This window comes from Micromys minutus (assembly GCF_963924665.1).
Source record: "Micromys minutus genome assembly, chromosome: 12".
Taxonomy (NCBI): Eukaryota; Metazoa; Chordata; class Mammalia; order Rodentia; family Muridae; genus Micromys; species Micromys minutus.
The window spans coordinates 15747684-15765836 of NC_137981.1; the positions used below are offsets into that span (position 1 = coordinate 15747684).

Genomic DNA, 18153 nt, shown 5'->3' on the forward strand with positions numbered 1-18153 from the left:
AGAGAGAGAGAGAGAGAGAGAGAGAGAGAGAGAGAATGAAACTCTGTGCTCCTATTTAAGTGACAATGATCCTGGCAGAGAACACAGGTCCTCCATACTGGTCACAGCTCCTCAGAACTTCCCCATCAGCACCCTGGTTCCCACAGGCTCCTTCACTCCCCCCTCACATGCATGTCACCTATGCTAACCCCTGCTTGTCTGTCCTCTAGATCTCCCAAAGATGGAAAGAGTCAACTACACACTCCTGACTGAGTTCATCCTCACAGGAGTTCCCCACCCTCCCAGGCTGAGGACTTTCCTGTTTGTGTTCTTTTTGCTAATCTACATCCTGACTCAGCTGGGAAACATGCTCATCCTGATCACTGTCTGTGCCGACACGCAGCTCCATGCGCGCCCCATGTACATCTTCCTTGGTGCACTCTCTGTCATCGACATGGGCATCTCTACCATCATTGTCCCCCGTCTCATGATGAATTTCACTCCAGGCATTAAGCCCATCTCATTTGGGGGATGTGTGGCCCAGCTTTATTTCTACCACTTTCTGGGAAGTTCCCAGTGTTTCCTATATACCACAATGGCCTATGACAGGTACCTGGCCATATGCCAACCCCTGCGCTACCCAGTCCTCATGTCTGCTAAGCTGAGTACCTTGCTGGTGGCTGGAGCTTGGGTGGCTGGCTCAATCCATGGAGCAATCCAAGCCATTCTAACCTTCCGCTTGCCCTACTGTGGTCCCAACCAGGTAGACTACTTCTTCTGTGACATCCCTGCTGTTCTGAAGCTAGCCTGTGCAGATACCTCAGTCAATGAGTTGGTGACCTTTGTGGACATTGGAGTGGTTGTCGCCAGTTGTTTCTCCCTGATCCTTCTCTCCTACATCTATATCATTCGGGCCATCCTGAGAATCCGCACAGCTGATGGGAGGAAAAGGGCCTTCTCAACATGTGGAGCCCATGTGACTATTGTTACTGTATACTATGTGCCCTGTGCCTTCATCTACCTGCGACCTGACAGCCACAGCATCCTGGATGGAGCAGCTGCTCTCTTCCCCACAGCCATAACCCCTTTCCTCAATCCCCTCATCTACACTCTGAGGAACCAGGAGGTGAAGTTGGCCTTGAGGAGAATGGTAGGAGGCCAAAGCACTAAGAGTGAGCTCTGAGCACCTCTTCTCTTCTGAGGAGACACCTGGGTTTCCACCTAGGCTTGTGTTTAGGTTTCAACAGGATTTCCTGGGTTTTCTCATTTGTGAAGACAGCCACATGGATCCACACAATGAGATGGAACAGAGATGAAGGGAGACACAACTTCCTAGCCGTTCTTAGTTTCTCCTCCAGACAAACAGCTCCAGCTGCCACAGAAGTAGGTGGTGACACTCACCCAACCATGTTGGCACATTTGGCATTCTAAAAGCATCCAATGATCCCTTGGTGTCCTGGCCATCATTAGTCAAGCCCTTCTATGATAGTCTACAGTTCCCAGTTCAATATATACCTCAGCATCCTGAATGAAGCAGCTGCTCTCTTCTCCACAGCCATAACTCCTTTCCTCAATTCCCTCATCTACACTCTGAGGAACCAGGAGGTGAAGTTAGCCTTGAGGACATCTTGAGAAACAAATATACATTTGTGTGTGCATGTACTATATTTGTGTGTATATTTCAAGAGTATATATTTTGGTTCTCAAAATTAAAGCCCTATATGAAATCGAAAAAAATAGAAAATTTTCCAGAGTAACAGCATAACTAGTCAAGGAGCACTTCATGGTCCATGATGTGAGATGAGCAAGCATTCCCTGAGCTTCCAGGCCCTAAAAGTGTGAGCAAACATCATGGGATCTTTGGTTTTGTCCCATTAGCACCTGTTCCTCTTTATTTTCCCCTCTGTGTCTCTGCTTTGTCCTCCAGCTTTTCAGCTTGGACAGTAGCTCTACCCATGTGCTCAATCTCAGTGCCTACACTGCAAAGTCACTCAGTCGAGTTTGGTCCTGTGAATGTTCATTCCCAAGGGACTCACCACTAGTTTATCGAACTCTTCAAAGAGACAGAAAGTCATCTTCTCCCTAGATGAAGCTTGCCCTCAGTGTTTGGTTCAGAAAACAGGCAATCCACCAAGTATCAGATTCCTCTTGCCACAATGTTCTTTACAAAATCTCTTAAATCTTTACTAAAGCGTGTAGGTTGATGTCAAGGTGATACATGATTGAACAGTAAAGATGTGTGGAGGAAAGTGGTGGTAAGACAAAAGAGAGAGAGAAAGTGGGAGATTCAAAATAGAAGTCAAATATGACCCATCTCTTCTGCATGGCTTTGAGTATCCATGAGTAGACATGTATACTTTCTAGGGATGGAATTCTATAAGTCAATTTATCTTATCTAGGTGGGCGGTTTATATCTTTATCAATGTCGTAAGCTTATTTTGTAGAGGGATTGTCAATTGAAAATTTAACATATAAAGCTGTTTGATAAGTTATTGATTGTTTAGTCATGTTTTTACCAGGCTGTGGAGGACAGTGTGGGAAAGCAATGACTAAGAGGCAGATGCAACCAGCAATTCCAGCTCTGTTGCCAATGTGAGGTGAGGGCACTTGAGGCCCGTGGAACAAGATGCATGGGTACCAGGCTTGGGAACTAACCACTTAGGGGACTGTGCTTGGTCCCACAGAGTGAGACCATGGGACCGATAGCAACAAAACAGATTTGTATTTTTATTTTTACCACAACAACAGTGCATAAATAATAAATTATGAAAAGTAAGCTCAAGTTTGTAGCCAATAAGGCAAAAAGTTAATCCAAAGAATGCAAATGATACCTTTATCCTCTTTTCTAACTGATCAGCATAATTGCTATTGTCATTGTGATGTTAACAATTAGTAAATCATCATTAAAATGATCTATAAACCTATAATAAAACACATCAAATGGAATGATTCTGAGCAAGTTGTCAGTGCTTTGGGATATACATATGTATGTATATATATATATATATATATATATATATATATATATATATATATATATTTCAGTTGTACAGTATTTGTTTAATATGCTGTAAGCTTTGAGTTTGACCTACCAGACCTACAAAAATTCCAGAGAGCACCATGTTCTGTGAACTATGTAAAGAATTGGACCTCATGTACAATGTTGGTGAGAATTGAACAACAGTACACTATGGAAAGCAATAGGAAGCTTCCTCAGAGAACCACAGTTAGAACTTAGGTATAACTCATCATTTCACTCCTGTATCATTCTACCTTGCTTTCAACTCTTGTGATAAAATACTGACCAGGGATGCTTGGAAAATAAAGGGCTTATTTGGTTTAGATACCTTGATTACAGTTGATCACTGAGAGAAGTTAGAATAGGACACTGGAGCAGAAACTGAAGCAAAGGCTATAGAGGAACACTACTTACTGACTTTCTTTCTGTAGATTGCTCAGACTACTTTCTTATACCTCCCAGTACAACTGTGCAGGGGTGGAACTCTACTCATTAAACTGTACCCTTCTTATCAATAAACAACCAATAAAACATCCCATATACTTGTCTACAGGCTCAAATAATGAGACATTTTTGCAACTGCCAGGATTACAAGTGTGTGCTTCTCTATCCGACTTCTCAGTTTGAGGACCCACCTCCTCAGAAGACCCAGTTGGTATCAAGTTGACAAAAGAAACTAACCAGCAAACTTTACTAAAAATAAAATTTCAAAAAAGTTATTTCTTCAGCTACATTCATAGGAACATTCTTCAGAACAGCCATAAGGTAGAAGCACCCCAACTCATCATGGAAAACTGAATGAATAAATAAAATGTGGGGTGTCCATACAATAAAATATTATTCAACCTTAAGAAGTGGCAAACTCACTCTTCTTCTTTCTTCTGCCCTCATGCACACTTCGCCTGATTTGACTTCTCCCCATGTAATCTCACAAGACTTTCAGAATCAAGCAAATCCTGGCCGAGAAACAAAAGCAAAATCATCCTATTCCTCAGTGGATTCAGATGAAAACTGGTAACAAAATCATTTGTAACTCTAAGAGAAGACACTGGAGGAGAAGGAAGCTGGTCTGTAAGGATTCACACAATGGCAAGACTGAGAGTTTATAATGAATTGTGGTCATCCATCAGTCCTACCAGATGGATTTCAACATTTTTAACCTGGAGACTTACTCATGTCTAAATTAAGGTGTTTGTCCAGTAATAAAATTATGAACCTTTCAAAAAAAGGAGTGGCAAACTCTTCATATACAAACATACAAATAAGAAACATTTTAAAATACATTTCCCATAGTAGGTAGGTTAAAAGACCTCAAGGAAGCCTGAAATAGAAGCACATGCCTGTAATCCTGCATCTGCAGAAAACGTCTCATAACTGGCCTGTAGACAAGTCAATGGGACATTTTCTTGACTGATGATTAATGAGGAGAATCCACTTCATTGTGACAGAAGAGTTAGGGTACAAAATGAGTTTCTACCATATGGTAGAATGGTCAAGACATCATGTCTTCCGTCAAAAGCACTAGTCCTATAGAAACAGTCTGTAAGAGGAACTATCTAGATGAACGCTAGGAGGTAAAATTTAAAAGAACAAGCATAAGAACTGCCAATAAATTTAATGAAGACACAATCATTTTACTGGACTCTAAGACAATGACAATAAACACTTGAATGACGTCTGAAAAAATACAGATACATGACTAAATGAAATGATGACAGTTCCTAAGGATTTGAAAACTGGAATGAATGAAGAGATAAAACATTGAGGATGACACAATGGGAAAATAACATGGAAAAAATTTTAATATCTCAATTAGAAAGAAAATTCAGGGAAAAGTCTTAAAAGTAGAACGACTCAAGCAGAAGCTAGAATGTCAAGACGCAGACATAAAGTACAGCATCTAGACTAAACAAGCAGAGTGCTAAAAAATATTAAAGCAGAGGAGAGGAACATGAATAAAGTATAAAATACCATCAACAAGATCTCCTAACTATAGGGTTTTATGGAGAATAAGAATCCAAGGTCACTGGGAGATGGTGGTTGCACACCTTTACTTTGAGGTCAGCCTTGTCTACAGAGCAAATTACAGGACAGCCAGGACTACACAGAGAAACATGTCTTGAAAAGCAAAACAAAAAAAAAATTAGAGAGATGGCATACTAGTAACTAAACAGTGCACCTGAAATTTCTAGAATAAAAAAAAAAAAAAAAGGAACTCAGAACTCACCCACAAAAGGCATAGATGGTAAGAAACAAACTCAGGGATAAAATCAATACACTGGAAACAACAACAAAAAAAAATCAATGAAACAAAGAGTCAGTGCTTTGAGAAATATCAATAAGATTAACAAATCCTTATCTAAATTAACTAAAAAACAGGGAGAGGAGATCCAAATTAACAAAATTAAGTCAAACAGGGCACATAAATGACAGACGCCAAGGAAATCCAGAAAATCCTAAGAACTATCTTTAAAAACCTGTACTTCACCAAACTGAAAAATCTAAAGTGAAAAAAAAAAAGGGATAATTTTCTCAATCCAGTCTACCTAACAAAGTTAAATCAAAATCAAATAAGCACTTTAAACAAAACTATAACCCCTAATGAATTAGAAGCAGTTACTAGAAGTATCCCAATCAGAAAAGGCCCAGGGTCAAATGGTTTTAGCACAAATTCTGCCAGACTTTTAAAGAAGAATTAATACTCCTCAGGTTACTCCACAAAACAGAAACAGAAGGAACATTGCCCAATTTGTTTTATATGTCCACAGTCACTCTGATACCCGAACCACAAGAAGGTCCAACAATAAAAGAGAATTATAGACCAATTTCCTTTAGGAATATATATGCAAAACTTTTCAATAAAATATTTGAAAACTGAAGCCAAGAACACATCAAAATGACCATCCACCATGATCAGTTGCCTTTGACCCAGAGATAGGGAGATAGTTAAACATACATAAATCAATACATAAAATCCATCACATAAACAAACTAAAAGACAAAAAACTCATGATCATCTCATGTCCTGAGCTAAATTCCTAAGGGTTCCACCTTGAACTTCAGATGCAAATGTACTTAATTCTACCCTTTCAGGGTGTAGCACTAAGGCCAGGTTCCTGCCTTTGGCCAGCTGCAGAATGTCCTGGTAAAATAAGATTATCCACTACCAACTGTCCAGAGGTGCCAAAAATGCTCTTCACAATATGCAGCACAGTTCTTGCATCTATGGACCAGGCAACATCACAGAAAGGGGAGACAAAAAGGTTATGAGACAGAATGTCAGAAAGCCTGCTATGAGCCTACTATGAACCTGCTATGAACCTGCTATGAGCCTGCCTGTCTTACAGTGGGTTGCATAAACAAGATCTGAGTATTATTAGTAGACATGCTAACTCAGAGGGGAGAAAATCTCAAAGGTCCCACCTCTAGACAAAGAACTACAGGCAACTTAAGACTGCTAAGAGGGAGAATTAACATCTCCAGGGATGAGACCCAGAGAGGTTATCCAATACAAAGTTGTCAGCCCTGAAACATTTACACACAAGCAAGGAAAATGGGCTCAGCATGATCTATTTGCATATTTGTCTATACATGTGAGTACATATATGATATATATGTAACAGTAAAAATCAAAAAAAAAAAAAAGAGGCTATTGGTTTGAAAATAGAACTGAAAGGGAACATGAGTAAGGATGAATAAAGGAAAGGGAAATGATATATTTTAATTAAAATGTTTAAAAGCAATTAATAATTCAACTAGGGGCTAGGAGATAGCTGAAGGGTTAAGAGCACTGACTGCTTTTCCAGAGGTCCTGAGTTCAAATCCCAGCAACCACATGGTGGCTCACAACCATCTGTAACATAATCCAATGACCTCTTCTACTGTGTCTGAAGACAACTATGGTGTACTCATATACATAAAATAAATGAGTAAATCTAAAAAATAAAAAATTCAACAAAAAGAAAATACCTTAACTATCCTGGTGACACAAAATCTGATGTGGTTGTTTGAATGAGGATGGCCCCCATAGAATCATGTGTTTCAATACTAGTCCTTTTAATTGAACTCTTTAGGAAGGATTGAACAATATGGCCTTGTTGAAGGAAGTGTGTCACTGGGTGTGAATTCTGGGGTTTCAGAAGACACAGGCCATTCCCAGTTTCCTCTCTGCTTCGAGACTGTGTCTCAAGATGTAAGCTCTCAGCTACTGTTCCAGTGCCGTGTCTGCTTGCTGTTACCATTTTCCTACCACCATGGTCATGGTATCTGTTACAGCAATAGAAAAATCACAAAAAAAAAAAAAGAAAAGAAAAAAGGAAGGAAGCAAGAGAGAGAGAGAGAGAGAGAGAGAGAGAGAGAGAGAGAGAGAGAGAGAGAGAGAAAGGAAGGAAGGAAGGAAGGAAGGAAGGAAGGAAGGAAGGAAGGAAGGAAGAAAGAAAGAATATTCTGGTGACAAAGTCAGGTTTATGTTTCTCTAAGTTACAAGACAAAAATGTTTAATATTTAATTACTTTACATAAATGAGTACAGTGTAGGATGTAGGATCCTTAAACAGTAGGATGAGCTAAAGGAGTTGAAGCATTTCATCCTGCAAAAAAGCTAGTTCAGCTCAGGAAGTAAATAGGTCAAAGGCTCCAGGAAGTCCCTGAAACTGACTAAATACACTGGGTCCCTCAATCCCCAAGTATGTATAAACTATAAGGACTATTGTGAAACACTCTGAGATGAACTGAGTTGCCTGGAAGAAATAGAGACCAGCTAACTCAACTAGTACCACCAGAGCTTATCTGGAAGAGGCTGCCTGTGAAGAGGCTTTGAGAGATCATTGTCTTCTTTCGCATGTCACCTGGCCTCTCTGAAACCGTGCAGAAAGAATGTGTGATCCCTTGAAGCTATGTCTCTCACACCTCTGAAATCAGCCCCATATGGGATGCAGCACTAAGAACAGCCATCAGCCTGCAATGGACACTGGGCCTCTGGACCACAGTTGCATCAGCTTTAATACGCAGTTTATCTCTAAGATCAAGAACCACGTGGACTCTGGTTCTCAAGCTGTAGCCTTATCTGGATGAAGTCCTGCCCTGAGACCACCTTTCCCAATGTTTCCGTGTAGAGCAGAAGATTTCTCATTTGTGATGCTGACAACGTCTAAATTTTTAGTGATTATTTCCAATTTTCACATTGTGCACCCCAATCCCACTCATTTCCTAGGCCACCCTCCACCCTTGTTACCCCCACCCCAAAAGAAAACAAAAAACTAAAACTAAAAGTAGAAACTGTAGTGTGTCACTGTATACCCTTTTGCCCAAACATCTTTACCAGTAAATGTTCATTGCAGGGAGTCACTGGTCTGTTTCGAGGCTTCTGGCCTCTGCTACACTATCAATATTGGACCCTCACCAAGACTCCTCTCAGAAATCCTGCCATTGCCCTGATTGGTGGAGATCCTGTGGCTACATTTCTGAAGGGCCAACCCCTTCACATGCTCCAGTGGCTCGTAGATGGGGTAGATGCTGGGGTGCGCCAGCTCAAAGCTCTGCATTGGGCCTGGTAAGTAGCTGAGTCTGTCAGTCTGACAGTACCCGGTCCAGCTCTCCCATGCTCACGCCAACAGGGAGGTCATCACGACGCTAACAGCTTTTAACAAATATTTTCTTTTCAACACATTCCTTTACTGCAGCCTTTAGCTTCCTAGTGCTCTTTTTCTCTCTAAATTATGTTGGTTTTTTTTATTTCTTTTTGTATTATTTATTGCTGTTTCGTTGTAGGCATGCATGAAAGCAGTCATACATAATAATTGCTTCACAAGCTCAATGTTATGCTGCATTGAAATCACTTCCATCAAAGAAATTGGTCTATTCCTTCTTTTTTTTAAGCTTCAGGCAAGTCAGAGGCAGAAAGCAGCCATACTCTTCATCAAAATTTCACACGAATAGCTCATATCTCTGTTGCTAAAAGAGTCCTTATTGCTAGGCTGGAACCCCTGCTCTTCCACTGAAACCTGGGAAACCAGATCAGCCTCCTTCTCCCAATCCCACCTGCACTGAAAATCTACAAATGGCTCCTCAAGCCCAGTTCCACATTCTTGGCAGCTGTCACAACCGCCTTCCCTGATGCTGCCAGCCACCCTAATGCCCACCCACGTCCTCAGCTCTTGACCATACTTGGGTACAAACCCAGTTTATGGCTGACAAATCATCACCCTTTGCCTACAACTATAAAAGTTTCCCACCCTAATCCAATGTAGGACCTCCTCAGCCCCAGTCTTTGGGACTTATGAACCTGCCCTGGAGCAGCACCTAATAAACCTGCCTTTATCTACCTTCTTTTTTCTATTTTTAATTGTTATCTTAAATATACATATATAATGCCTTACCCTTTATTACTTTTTTATATACCTTGACAGATAACACAAGAATGCAAATTTAGAGGTAGTTTTGTTTATAAAGACAGACAAAAATCAAACCTAGAGTCAGCAAAAATAAAGCACTGACTAACCACATAACAGTTTTCTTCAGGCATCAGTGGTGAGCGTAACTAACAACTAAGACAACTCAGTGTCGCTGACCCAGGAACAAAATACAAAAAATACACAATTACCTCAATAACTACAGAAAAGAATCTATTGAATTCAATATTTACTTTAAAAATTCCTATATAACTTATAAAGTTTTTTTTCTTTTTTTTACTTTTGACCACAGACATCAGTAAAGAAAAAGTTATCAAATATTATGCTTGGACAGGTGTTGTGAGATGGACCTGTACTCAGTCTTCAGGAGGGGAGGCAGAAGGACTGAGTCTGTGGACAGTTTAGGCTACTTATGCAGACCATATCTCAAACAACATTAAAAACAAAATCACAGCCAGGGATGGTGAGGTCTATTTGTAACTGTTCTCAGTTACCTTCTCGATCACACAGAGCTCAAGGTTAGCCCACCGCAAAACAAACAAAAACAAAACTGGGTGTTGCCTTTAATCCCAGCTCTCGGAAGGGAGAGGCAGGCAGATCTCTGTGAGAGTTCAAGGCCAGCCTGAGCAAGAGTTCCAGAAACCCTATCTCGAAAAAAGAACAAGAAACAAACAAAAATAAACAACCCAAAAGCTAAATACAAAAACAAAACAAGAACAAAAACAAAGCAAAGCATGGGCTGGAGAGATGGCTCAGTGGTTAAGAGCGCTGACTCTCTTCTAGAGGTCCTGAGTTCAGTTTCCATCGGATCCCCTTATAGATGATTGTGAGCCACCATGTGATTTCTGGGAATTGAACTCAGGACCTCTGGAAGTGCTCATAACCGTTGAGTCCCATACAAACATTTATTATAAACTGTTAAACACAATTAAAGCATATAACTTAATTATAGATTACCTCCTAAAGAGATAGACTGATTTCGTGTCTGGTTCTATTGTGGGAAGACTGAAACTCACTTCATTCTGTCTTGTTAATAATTTTACATCTGGACATTTAACTCTCTTACTTCTAAGATCTGTCCCTCTAGACACTGGGTTGTAAAGTCTTTTTTTTTTTTTTTTTTTTTTTTTGTCGTTGTTAAAAACTTTTTAAATGTCCCTTCCCTCGCCATTGGGCTGACATGAGTGTGGATCCTTATGGTCCCCATAGTCTACCTAGTTCTGAGAAAGCATCGAATTCTACTGACTCCTCGCCAATGATTGCGGTTGGTCGTCTTGAGGAAAATTATTCTGGCTTACAAACATCTGCAACTGAGATGCTCCGCACAGGGACTGACTCTCCTCAGCCTTCCTCTGTGGACCTGCCTCTTCAAGACAGCCCTGACTCTTGTACCAATCCTAGACTACAGCTGTCTAGTCCCGAGGCTGATGAGGGCCCAGAGAAGGGAGAGAACAAAGTCCTCACCAAGAACAACTGTGTTCTCTCAGGCCCAGTTGTGTGCACTCAAGGACAGGTTTCAGAGGCAGAGAGAGGTACATCAGCCTCCAGCAGATGCAAGAACTCTCTACCATTCTGAACCTTAGCTATAAGCCGGTTAACACCTGGTTCCAGACGCTTCCTCCCATCCCACAATCCCTTGCGCCCTTCTTTTCCTACTTGGGCCGGGCAAAATGGCTCCTGCAAAGGCTGGTAGCAAGAAGAAGAAGGGCCGTTCTGCCGTCTACGAGGTGGTAGACCCGAGAATACACCGTCAACATTCACGAGCGCATCCGTGGAGTGGGCTTCAAGAAGAGTGGTCCTTGGGCACTCAAAGAAATTCGAAAATTTGCCATGAAGCAAATGGGGACTCCAGATGTGCGCATTGACACCAGTCTCAATAAAGCCGTCTGGGCCAAGGGAATAAGGAATGTTCTATATGGCATCCGAGTAAATTTGTCCAGAAAACGTAATGAGGATGAGGATTCACCAAACAAGCTCTACACATTGGTAACTTATGTGCCTGTTACCACATTCAAAAATCTACAGACCGTCAGTGTGGTTGAGAACTAACCTGCTGAATGTCAAGTAAAGGTGCAGAACTGCCAAAAAATAGAAAAAGACCTGGTTCCAAAACCAAAGAATGAAGAAGTGCAAGAGGTGGCAGAAAAACCAATGGCTGAAGACTAGCAACGGCCTGACTCAGAAGGGCCACCAGTGGAGTATCCCAGCATCCATTGCAGCTATCTGGTGAACGCATCTGGAAGCCTTCCAATGTGGGGCAGCCAGACTAGGACCAACCCAACTTGGAGCCGCCAGACCTGGACCACTTAATCCTGGAATACTCAAGCCTGGACAGCCAGACTTGGAACCCTGCTCCGCTCCATAACTTCAGGGAGGACTCTCTGCAGCCTTATGTGCAGTTGCAGCAAAACTTCTCTGCCAGTGATCGGGAGGCAAATTTGGAAGCCAGTAGGGAAAGCCATGCAGATTTTAGCACCCCACAAGCCTTAGAATTATTCCTGAACTACTCTGTGAATCTACCAGGAGAAACATGAGGCTTACACAGCAACTAGGCTTAAAGTCAGGGCAAAAATCGTCTTCCTAAGATTTTTGCATTGTTACTATCTTTTTTAATTATTGTTTTATTTTGTTTTGTTTATTAAGACAGGGTTTCTCTGTATAGCTCTGGTTGTCCTAAAACTAGTTCTATAGACCAGGCTGACCTCGAACTCAGAAATCTGCCTACCTACCTCTGCCTCCTGAATGCTGGCATATTGTTTTTGTTTTTATTCTTTTGGTGCCAGAGTGCAAACTTAGGACTTGGATCATGCTGGGCACCCGCTCAACCACAGAGCTCTATTCAGGACTCGTGTTGCTGCATTTGTCTTAGGGGTGTGTGTGTGTGTGTGTGTGTGTGTGTGTGTGTGTGTGAGTGAACAATAGGCTTCGGAGACAGTGGACTACATCCTCTCATGTCTCGAATACCCTTACCCCACACTAACCTAGGTTTGTCTTCTTTTTGGAAGCTTAGGTCTTAGTGTACACTGTGTGTCTCTTTGAGGGGTGAGGTTTAAAAGTATACAAAGTATAAAGATTCGTTCAGACATGGTGGCTACTCTCAAGGATGAGACCGAAGGATCATAAGTTTGAGGCTAGCTCAGATATACAATGAGTTCAAGACCAACCTGCTATATTTAAGTAGTAAAGACAGCATTTCAACAAAATAAAACTAAAGTCTCAACAAAATAAAATTTCACCTGTTATGGCATTTTTATTTCCTCTATGTCTCTGGAGTTCCACCAAGAGGCTTCTATGTACCATGATGAACCAATGCCCACTGGACCAGTTTAAATAAAATAAGACACTAATTTAAAAAAAAGATTACCTCATAAATAATCATACTCTTTAATATGTTCATAACTATATTTATAGGCATAAGTGATAACCAAAATAAGCTTTATTTGGCCTCCTATGTTTATGTTTTATATATATGAGATTCGACTCTCTCTGTGTATGCATGTTTGTGTGTGTGTGTGCATGTGTGTGTGTGTATGAAACTTAGATTTACATATATATGTGTGTGTGTGTGTGTGTGTGTGTGTGTGTGTGTGTGTGTGTGTAACTTGGGCCCAACTTTCATTTAAAGGAACATATATCTACTAAAACCACAAATTGTTTTAAATAACAACCATATGTCTCTCTTCCATCTTGGCTGGTGACCCCACTGGAATTCCATGATATAAAGCAACAATTATAAAACTTCTTAGTTGTAATAAACTCTGTTTATTATTATATCTCCTTTTAGACTAAGAAAAAAAGTCTTAAACATTTCAGATTGGTGTGAATTTTTGTGTGATGATAAAATGTCATGGTTATAAAGGTCTATTCAAATTATTAAGAACTACTTTATATGTCTAACTATTTATGTCTTTGCTAAATGTTCAACATCGAGCTAGATAATCAAGACCTATGAACTCCTAAGGTCTGTTAAAGTTCACAGTAATATTTGTCAGGCTTCTTTGTGTCAGCTTTAGCTGGTTGGATAAACTAAGCCATACAAAAGACAACAATGTCCTACATAACAGTACAATATAATAGGAGCAATAAAATTGCCGGTCTCTCTATGGACTGTATCTATGATTAAATTGTTATTTTGATACTAAAAGAGCTTTCAATTCAAAGACTGTTACTTTTAAGGCTTGAACAAAACAGGCGTAAAGCTGCAGAATCCTAACCTTATATAAGCTACGAACTGACTGTTTAAGGATAATTTTAAGATGCAAGTTAATAGTCAGTCACCTTATACATGATCATATTCTTTTTTTCTTAAAACTTTATTCTTAAAAGAGAGATACGTGTACAGATTTTTTTAAGCATTTTGTCATAAAACTATATGAATTTATTTTTGTCAGTACTTAATTCTTTTAGAAGTTTGGTAGTATGCATTGAAATCTTACTAGTTACCATAAGCATAAAGTATATGTAGAACAGAATGTAACATGGAAACAGAGTTTTCTTGGTGTGTATAGATTAAACGTAATGGTTTTTGAATTCCAAAAAGTGCCACAAGGCTATATTCTTATCTCTTGAATTATTAATGATTTAAGGTCCAGGTGTACCACAGGGTGCTATACACTTTTTTTTTTTTTTCCTAAGAAGGGCTGAAGCTTTCACTTTTTGGTCTTTTTTTTTTTTTTTTTTTTTTTTTTTTTTTTTTTTTTTTTTTTTGAGCTTCATATGGCCTGTGAGTTTGTGAGTTGTTTCTTTGTGGGGCTAGTATCCAATTATCAGTGACTGCATATTATGTCTGTTCTTTTGTGACTGGGTTACCTCACTCAGGATATTCTCTAGATGCATCCATTTTCCTAGGAATTTCATAAAGTCATTGTTTCTAATAGCTGAGTAGTACTCCATTGTGTAAATATACCATAATTTTTGTATCTATTCATCTACTGAAGGACATCTGGGTTCTTTCCAGCTTCTGGCTATTATAAATAGAGCTGCTATGAACATTGTGGTGCGTGTGTTCTTATTGTATGCTGGAGCATCTCTGTCATAGTCTTTTTTTAAGGTTTATTTAATGTATATGATTACACTGAATCTGTCATCAGACACACCAGAAGAGGGCATCAGATCCCATTACAGATGGTGGTGAGCCATCATCATGTGGTCACTGTGATTAGAACTCAGGACCTCTGGATGAGCAGTCAGTGCTCTTAACCACTGAGCCATCTCTCCAGCCCAATCATATTCTTAAATGTGTTCAGAACTATATTTGTAATCATTCTAAATCCTAATGCAATTAATTTCAAAAGTACCAATGTAATTAATTACAAAAATAAACCTTATCAAGCCTCTTGTATACAGTTTCCAAGTAATTAATTAAAGACAAATTTTGTCTATTCAAATGTGTCTTAGGTAGATAAATGGTCCTGACCTGCAGAATGTGCCATTTTAAATGTTTAATTAAGGGGGCTGGAGAAATGGCTCAGTGGTTAAGAGCACTGACTGCTTTTCCAGAGGTCCTGAGCTCAATTCCCAAAAACCACATGGTGGCTCACAACCATCTGTAATAAGAACTGATGCTCTCTTCTGGTGTGCCTGAAAACAGCTACAGTGTATTTATATATAATAAAATTAAATCTTTTTAATATTTAATTTAAAAAAAAACTTTTCATGATAGGTATCAGCTCCTCATCAATACCTCTAATCTCCTCTAAAGAAAACAGGCACAAAAGAATCTCCTCCTGATGCTTGCTTTAAATGTAGAAAAGCTGAACACTGGGCTATAAACTGCCCTTTTACCTCCACTGCTGACAGCACACTGTCCAAACTGTGGACATGCAAGAAGCTGGAGAGTTGGTTGCCTAGACAAGGTAGGACAGTCCCCACTAAGTTCCTACTCCACAGGAATGTCTTTCAGATTGTCTGAACCTGAAGGCCGAAGACTGATGTCCCCACTGAACCACATAAGAACCTTAAGTGACTGTCCAGGTCATTGTTAAGCTTTGCCACCTTAATTGACTCTAAAACTGGTTGGTCTGCTCTTCCTTCTTACTCGAGAGACATTTCTCTGATCTCTGATGGGTACAAAGACTAGGCTAGCAAATAGTTTGTCAGCTTCACAGCAAAAGCCAAGGTTTTAGCTGCCTCTCCAGTCATCTTTATGAAAATCAGGCCACAGGCCTCATGTTCCTAGAGCTGCTACTACTAGGTCTAGACGTAGTCTACCTTATTACCAGACTCAGAAAACAGATTTCAGAGTAACTTTTTACCATTCGTTTATTTAAAGGAACTCATTTTGCCAATCTCTGCTCTTGTGGTAAATAATTGAATAAAAAGAAATAATTAGATTCCCAGCTGAACAACAAGGAGTGAAGAACCGCACTCAGACCACCTGCCACCAGGATCAGCAGTGAGCCAGAGGAATAGCAGTGAGCCAGCGGTGATCCAGCAGTGATCCAGGGACACAAGACTGACAACAAGATGGCAAGAGGAAAGCGAAAGAGTATATCCCAAGGAAAACAAGACAACCTGGCAACACCAGTACCCAGCTCTCCCATCACAGCAAACAGCGGAATGCCAAACACACCAGAAAAAGAAGACGCAGACCTAAAATCATACCTTAAGACGATGATAGAGATCCTTAAACAAGAACGGGAGGAAAAGCAAAAAGAATCAGAAGCTTTTAAAGAGGAAACAAGAAAAATACTCAAAGAGCTCAAAGAACTAGAGGAAAACAGAACCAAAGAGATGAAGGAATGGAAGAAGGAATTTAAAACAGAAATTGATGCCATAAAGAAAACACTAAAAGAGATAACCCTAAAGGTAGAACACCTAAAAAAGAAATCAGGAGTCACAGATGCAAGCATTTCCAATAGACTACAAGAGATGGAAGAGAGAATCTCCGGGGCTGAAGACAACATTTAAAACATAGACAAAACAGTCAGAGAAGATGCAAAAACCAAAAAGCTCCTAACCCAAAAGTCCAGGAGATCCAGGACACAATGAGAAGACCAAACCTAAGGATAATAGGAATAGAAGAGGGCGAAGAATATCAACTAAGAGGCACAGTAAATATCTTCAACAAAATGAGATGACCATGAGCATAAAACAAGCCTACCGAACTCCAAATAGATTGGATCAGAAAAGAAACTCCTCCCGACACATAATAGTCAAAACGCCAAGTGCCCAAAGTAAAGAAAAAATATTAAAAGCAGTAAGGGAAAAAGGCCATGTAACTTATAAAGACAGACCAATCAGAATCACACCTGATTTCTCAACAGAGACTATGAAAGCTAGAAGAGCCTGGACAGACATCATGCAGACCATAAGAGAGCTCAGGTGCCAACCAAAGCTGCTATACCCAGCAAAACTCTCAATTACCATAGATGGAGAGACTAAGATATTCCAAGACAAAACTAAATTTACACAATATCGGACAACAAACCCAACACTACAACGAATTATAGGTGAAAAACCAATTACAACGAGGGGAACTACTTCCCAATAAAAACAAGAAAGCTTCTAAGCAAGAAAACCAAAAGAAGAAAGACATACAGGCACAATTCAACCTCCAAAAGCAAAAATAGCAGGAAACAGCAACCACTATTCCTTGATATCTGTTAACATAAATGGACTCAATTCCCCAATAAAAAGACATAGGCTATCAAACTGGATACATAAACAAAACCCAGCAATTTGTTGCATACAAGAAACTCATCTCAGAGACAAAGACAGACACTATCTCAGAGTAAAGGGGTGAAAAAAAACCTTCCAAGCAAATGGCTCCAAGAAGCAAGCTGGAGTTGTCATTCTAATATCGAATAAAGTAGATTTTCAACCAAAAGTTATCAAAAAAGATAAGGAAGGACATTTTTTACTCATTGCAGGGGAAATTTGTCAGTAGGAACTCTCAATCCTTAACATATATGCTCCAAATACAAAAGCACCGATATTCATAAAAGAAACCCTACTAAAGCTCAAAAAATACATTGTGCCCCACACAATAATAGTGGGAGACCTCAATACCCCACTCTCACCAATGGACAGATCAGGGAAACAAAAACTGAACAAGGATACTGTAAAACTAGCAGAGGTTATAAACCAACTGGAATTAATAGATATCTACAAAACATATCATCCTAAAAAAAATAAAATACACCTTCTTCTCAGCACCTCATGGCACCTTCTCAAAAATTGACCACATAATTGGTCACAAAACGAGCCTCAATAGATATAAGAAAATTGAAATACTGCCATGCATCCTCATAGACCACCATGGTCTAAGGCTGGTCTTTAATAACAACAAAGACAACAAAAAGCTTACATACACATGGAAAGTAAACAATACTTTGTTAAACAATAGCAGGGTCAAAGAAGAAATAAAGAAATTAAGGATTTTCTAGAATTCAATGAAAATGAAAACACAACATACCCAAACCTATGGGATGCAATAAAAGCAATACTGAGACAAAAACTCATAGCTCTGAGTGCTTCCAAAAAGAAACTGGAGAGAGCATACATCAGCAACCTGACAGCACAGTTGAAAGCTCTAGAACAAAAGGAAGCAGATACACCCAAGAGGAGTAGACGGCAAGAAATAATCAAACTTAGGGCAGAAATCGACCAAATAGAAACAAAAAGAACCATTGAAAAAATCAACAAAACCAAGAGCTGGTTCTTTGAGAAAATCAACAAGATTGATAAACCCTTAGCCAGACTAACTAGAGGGCAAAGAGAGAGTATCCAAATTAACAAAATCAGA

The 18153-nt window shown here is 39.7% G+C and overlaps 1 protein-coding gene and 2 pseudogenes across 3 annotated transcripts; all 3 read left to right on the forward strand.

Moving 5' to 3' along the window:
* Positions 1–220: 220 nt before the first annotated feature.
* On the forward strand, positions 221–1162 carry OR10G3 (olfactory receptor family 10 subfamily G member 3; the record flags this gene model as incomplete). The annotated part of the gene is made up of 1 exon (XM_080926334.1): positions 221–1162. The coding sequence occupies one exon, from the start codon at positions 221–223 to the stop codon at positions 1160–1162; it is 942 nt and encodes a 313-aa protein (XP_080782460.1).
* A 9425-nt stretch (positions 1163–10587) lies between these two features.
* Positions 10588–11941, forward strand: LOC308428062 (homeobox protein NANOG-like; annotated as a pseudogene). The gene is made up of 2 exons: positions 10588–11000; positions 11500–11941. The product of its transcript is annotated as a homeobox protein NANOG-like (transcript).
* On the forward strand, positions 11039–11456 carry LOC308428099 (large ribosomal subunit protein eL31-like; annotated as a pseudogene). Its single transcript has one exon. The product of its transcript is annotated as a large ribosomal subunit protein eL31-like (transcript).
* Positions 11942–18153: the final 6212 nt, after the last annotated feature.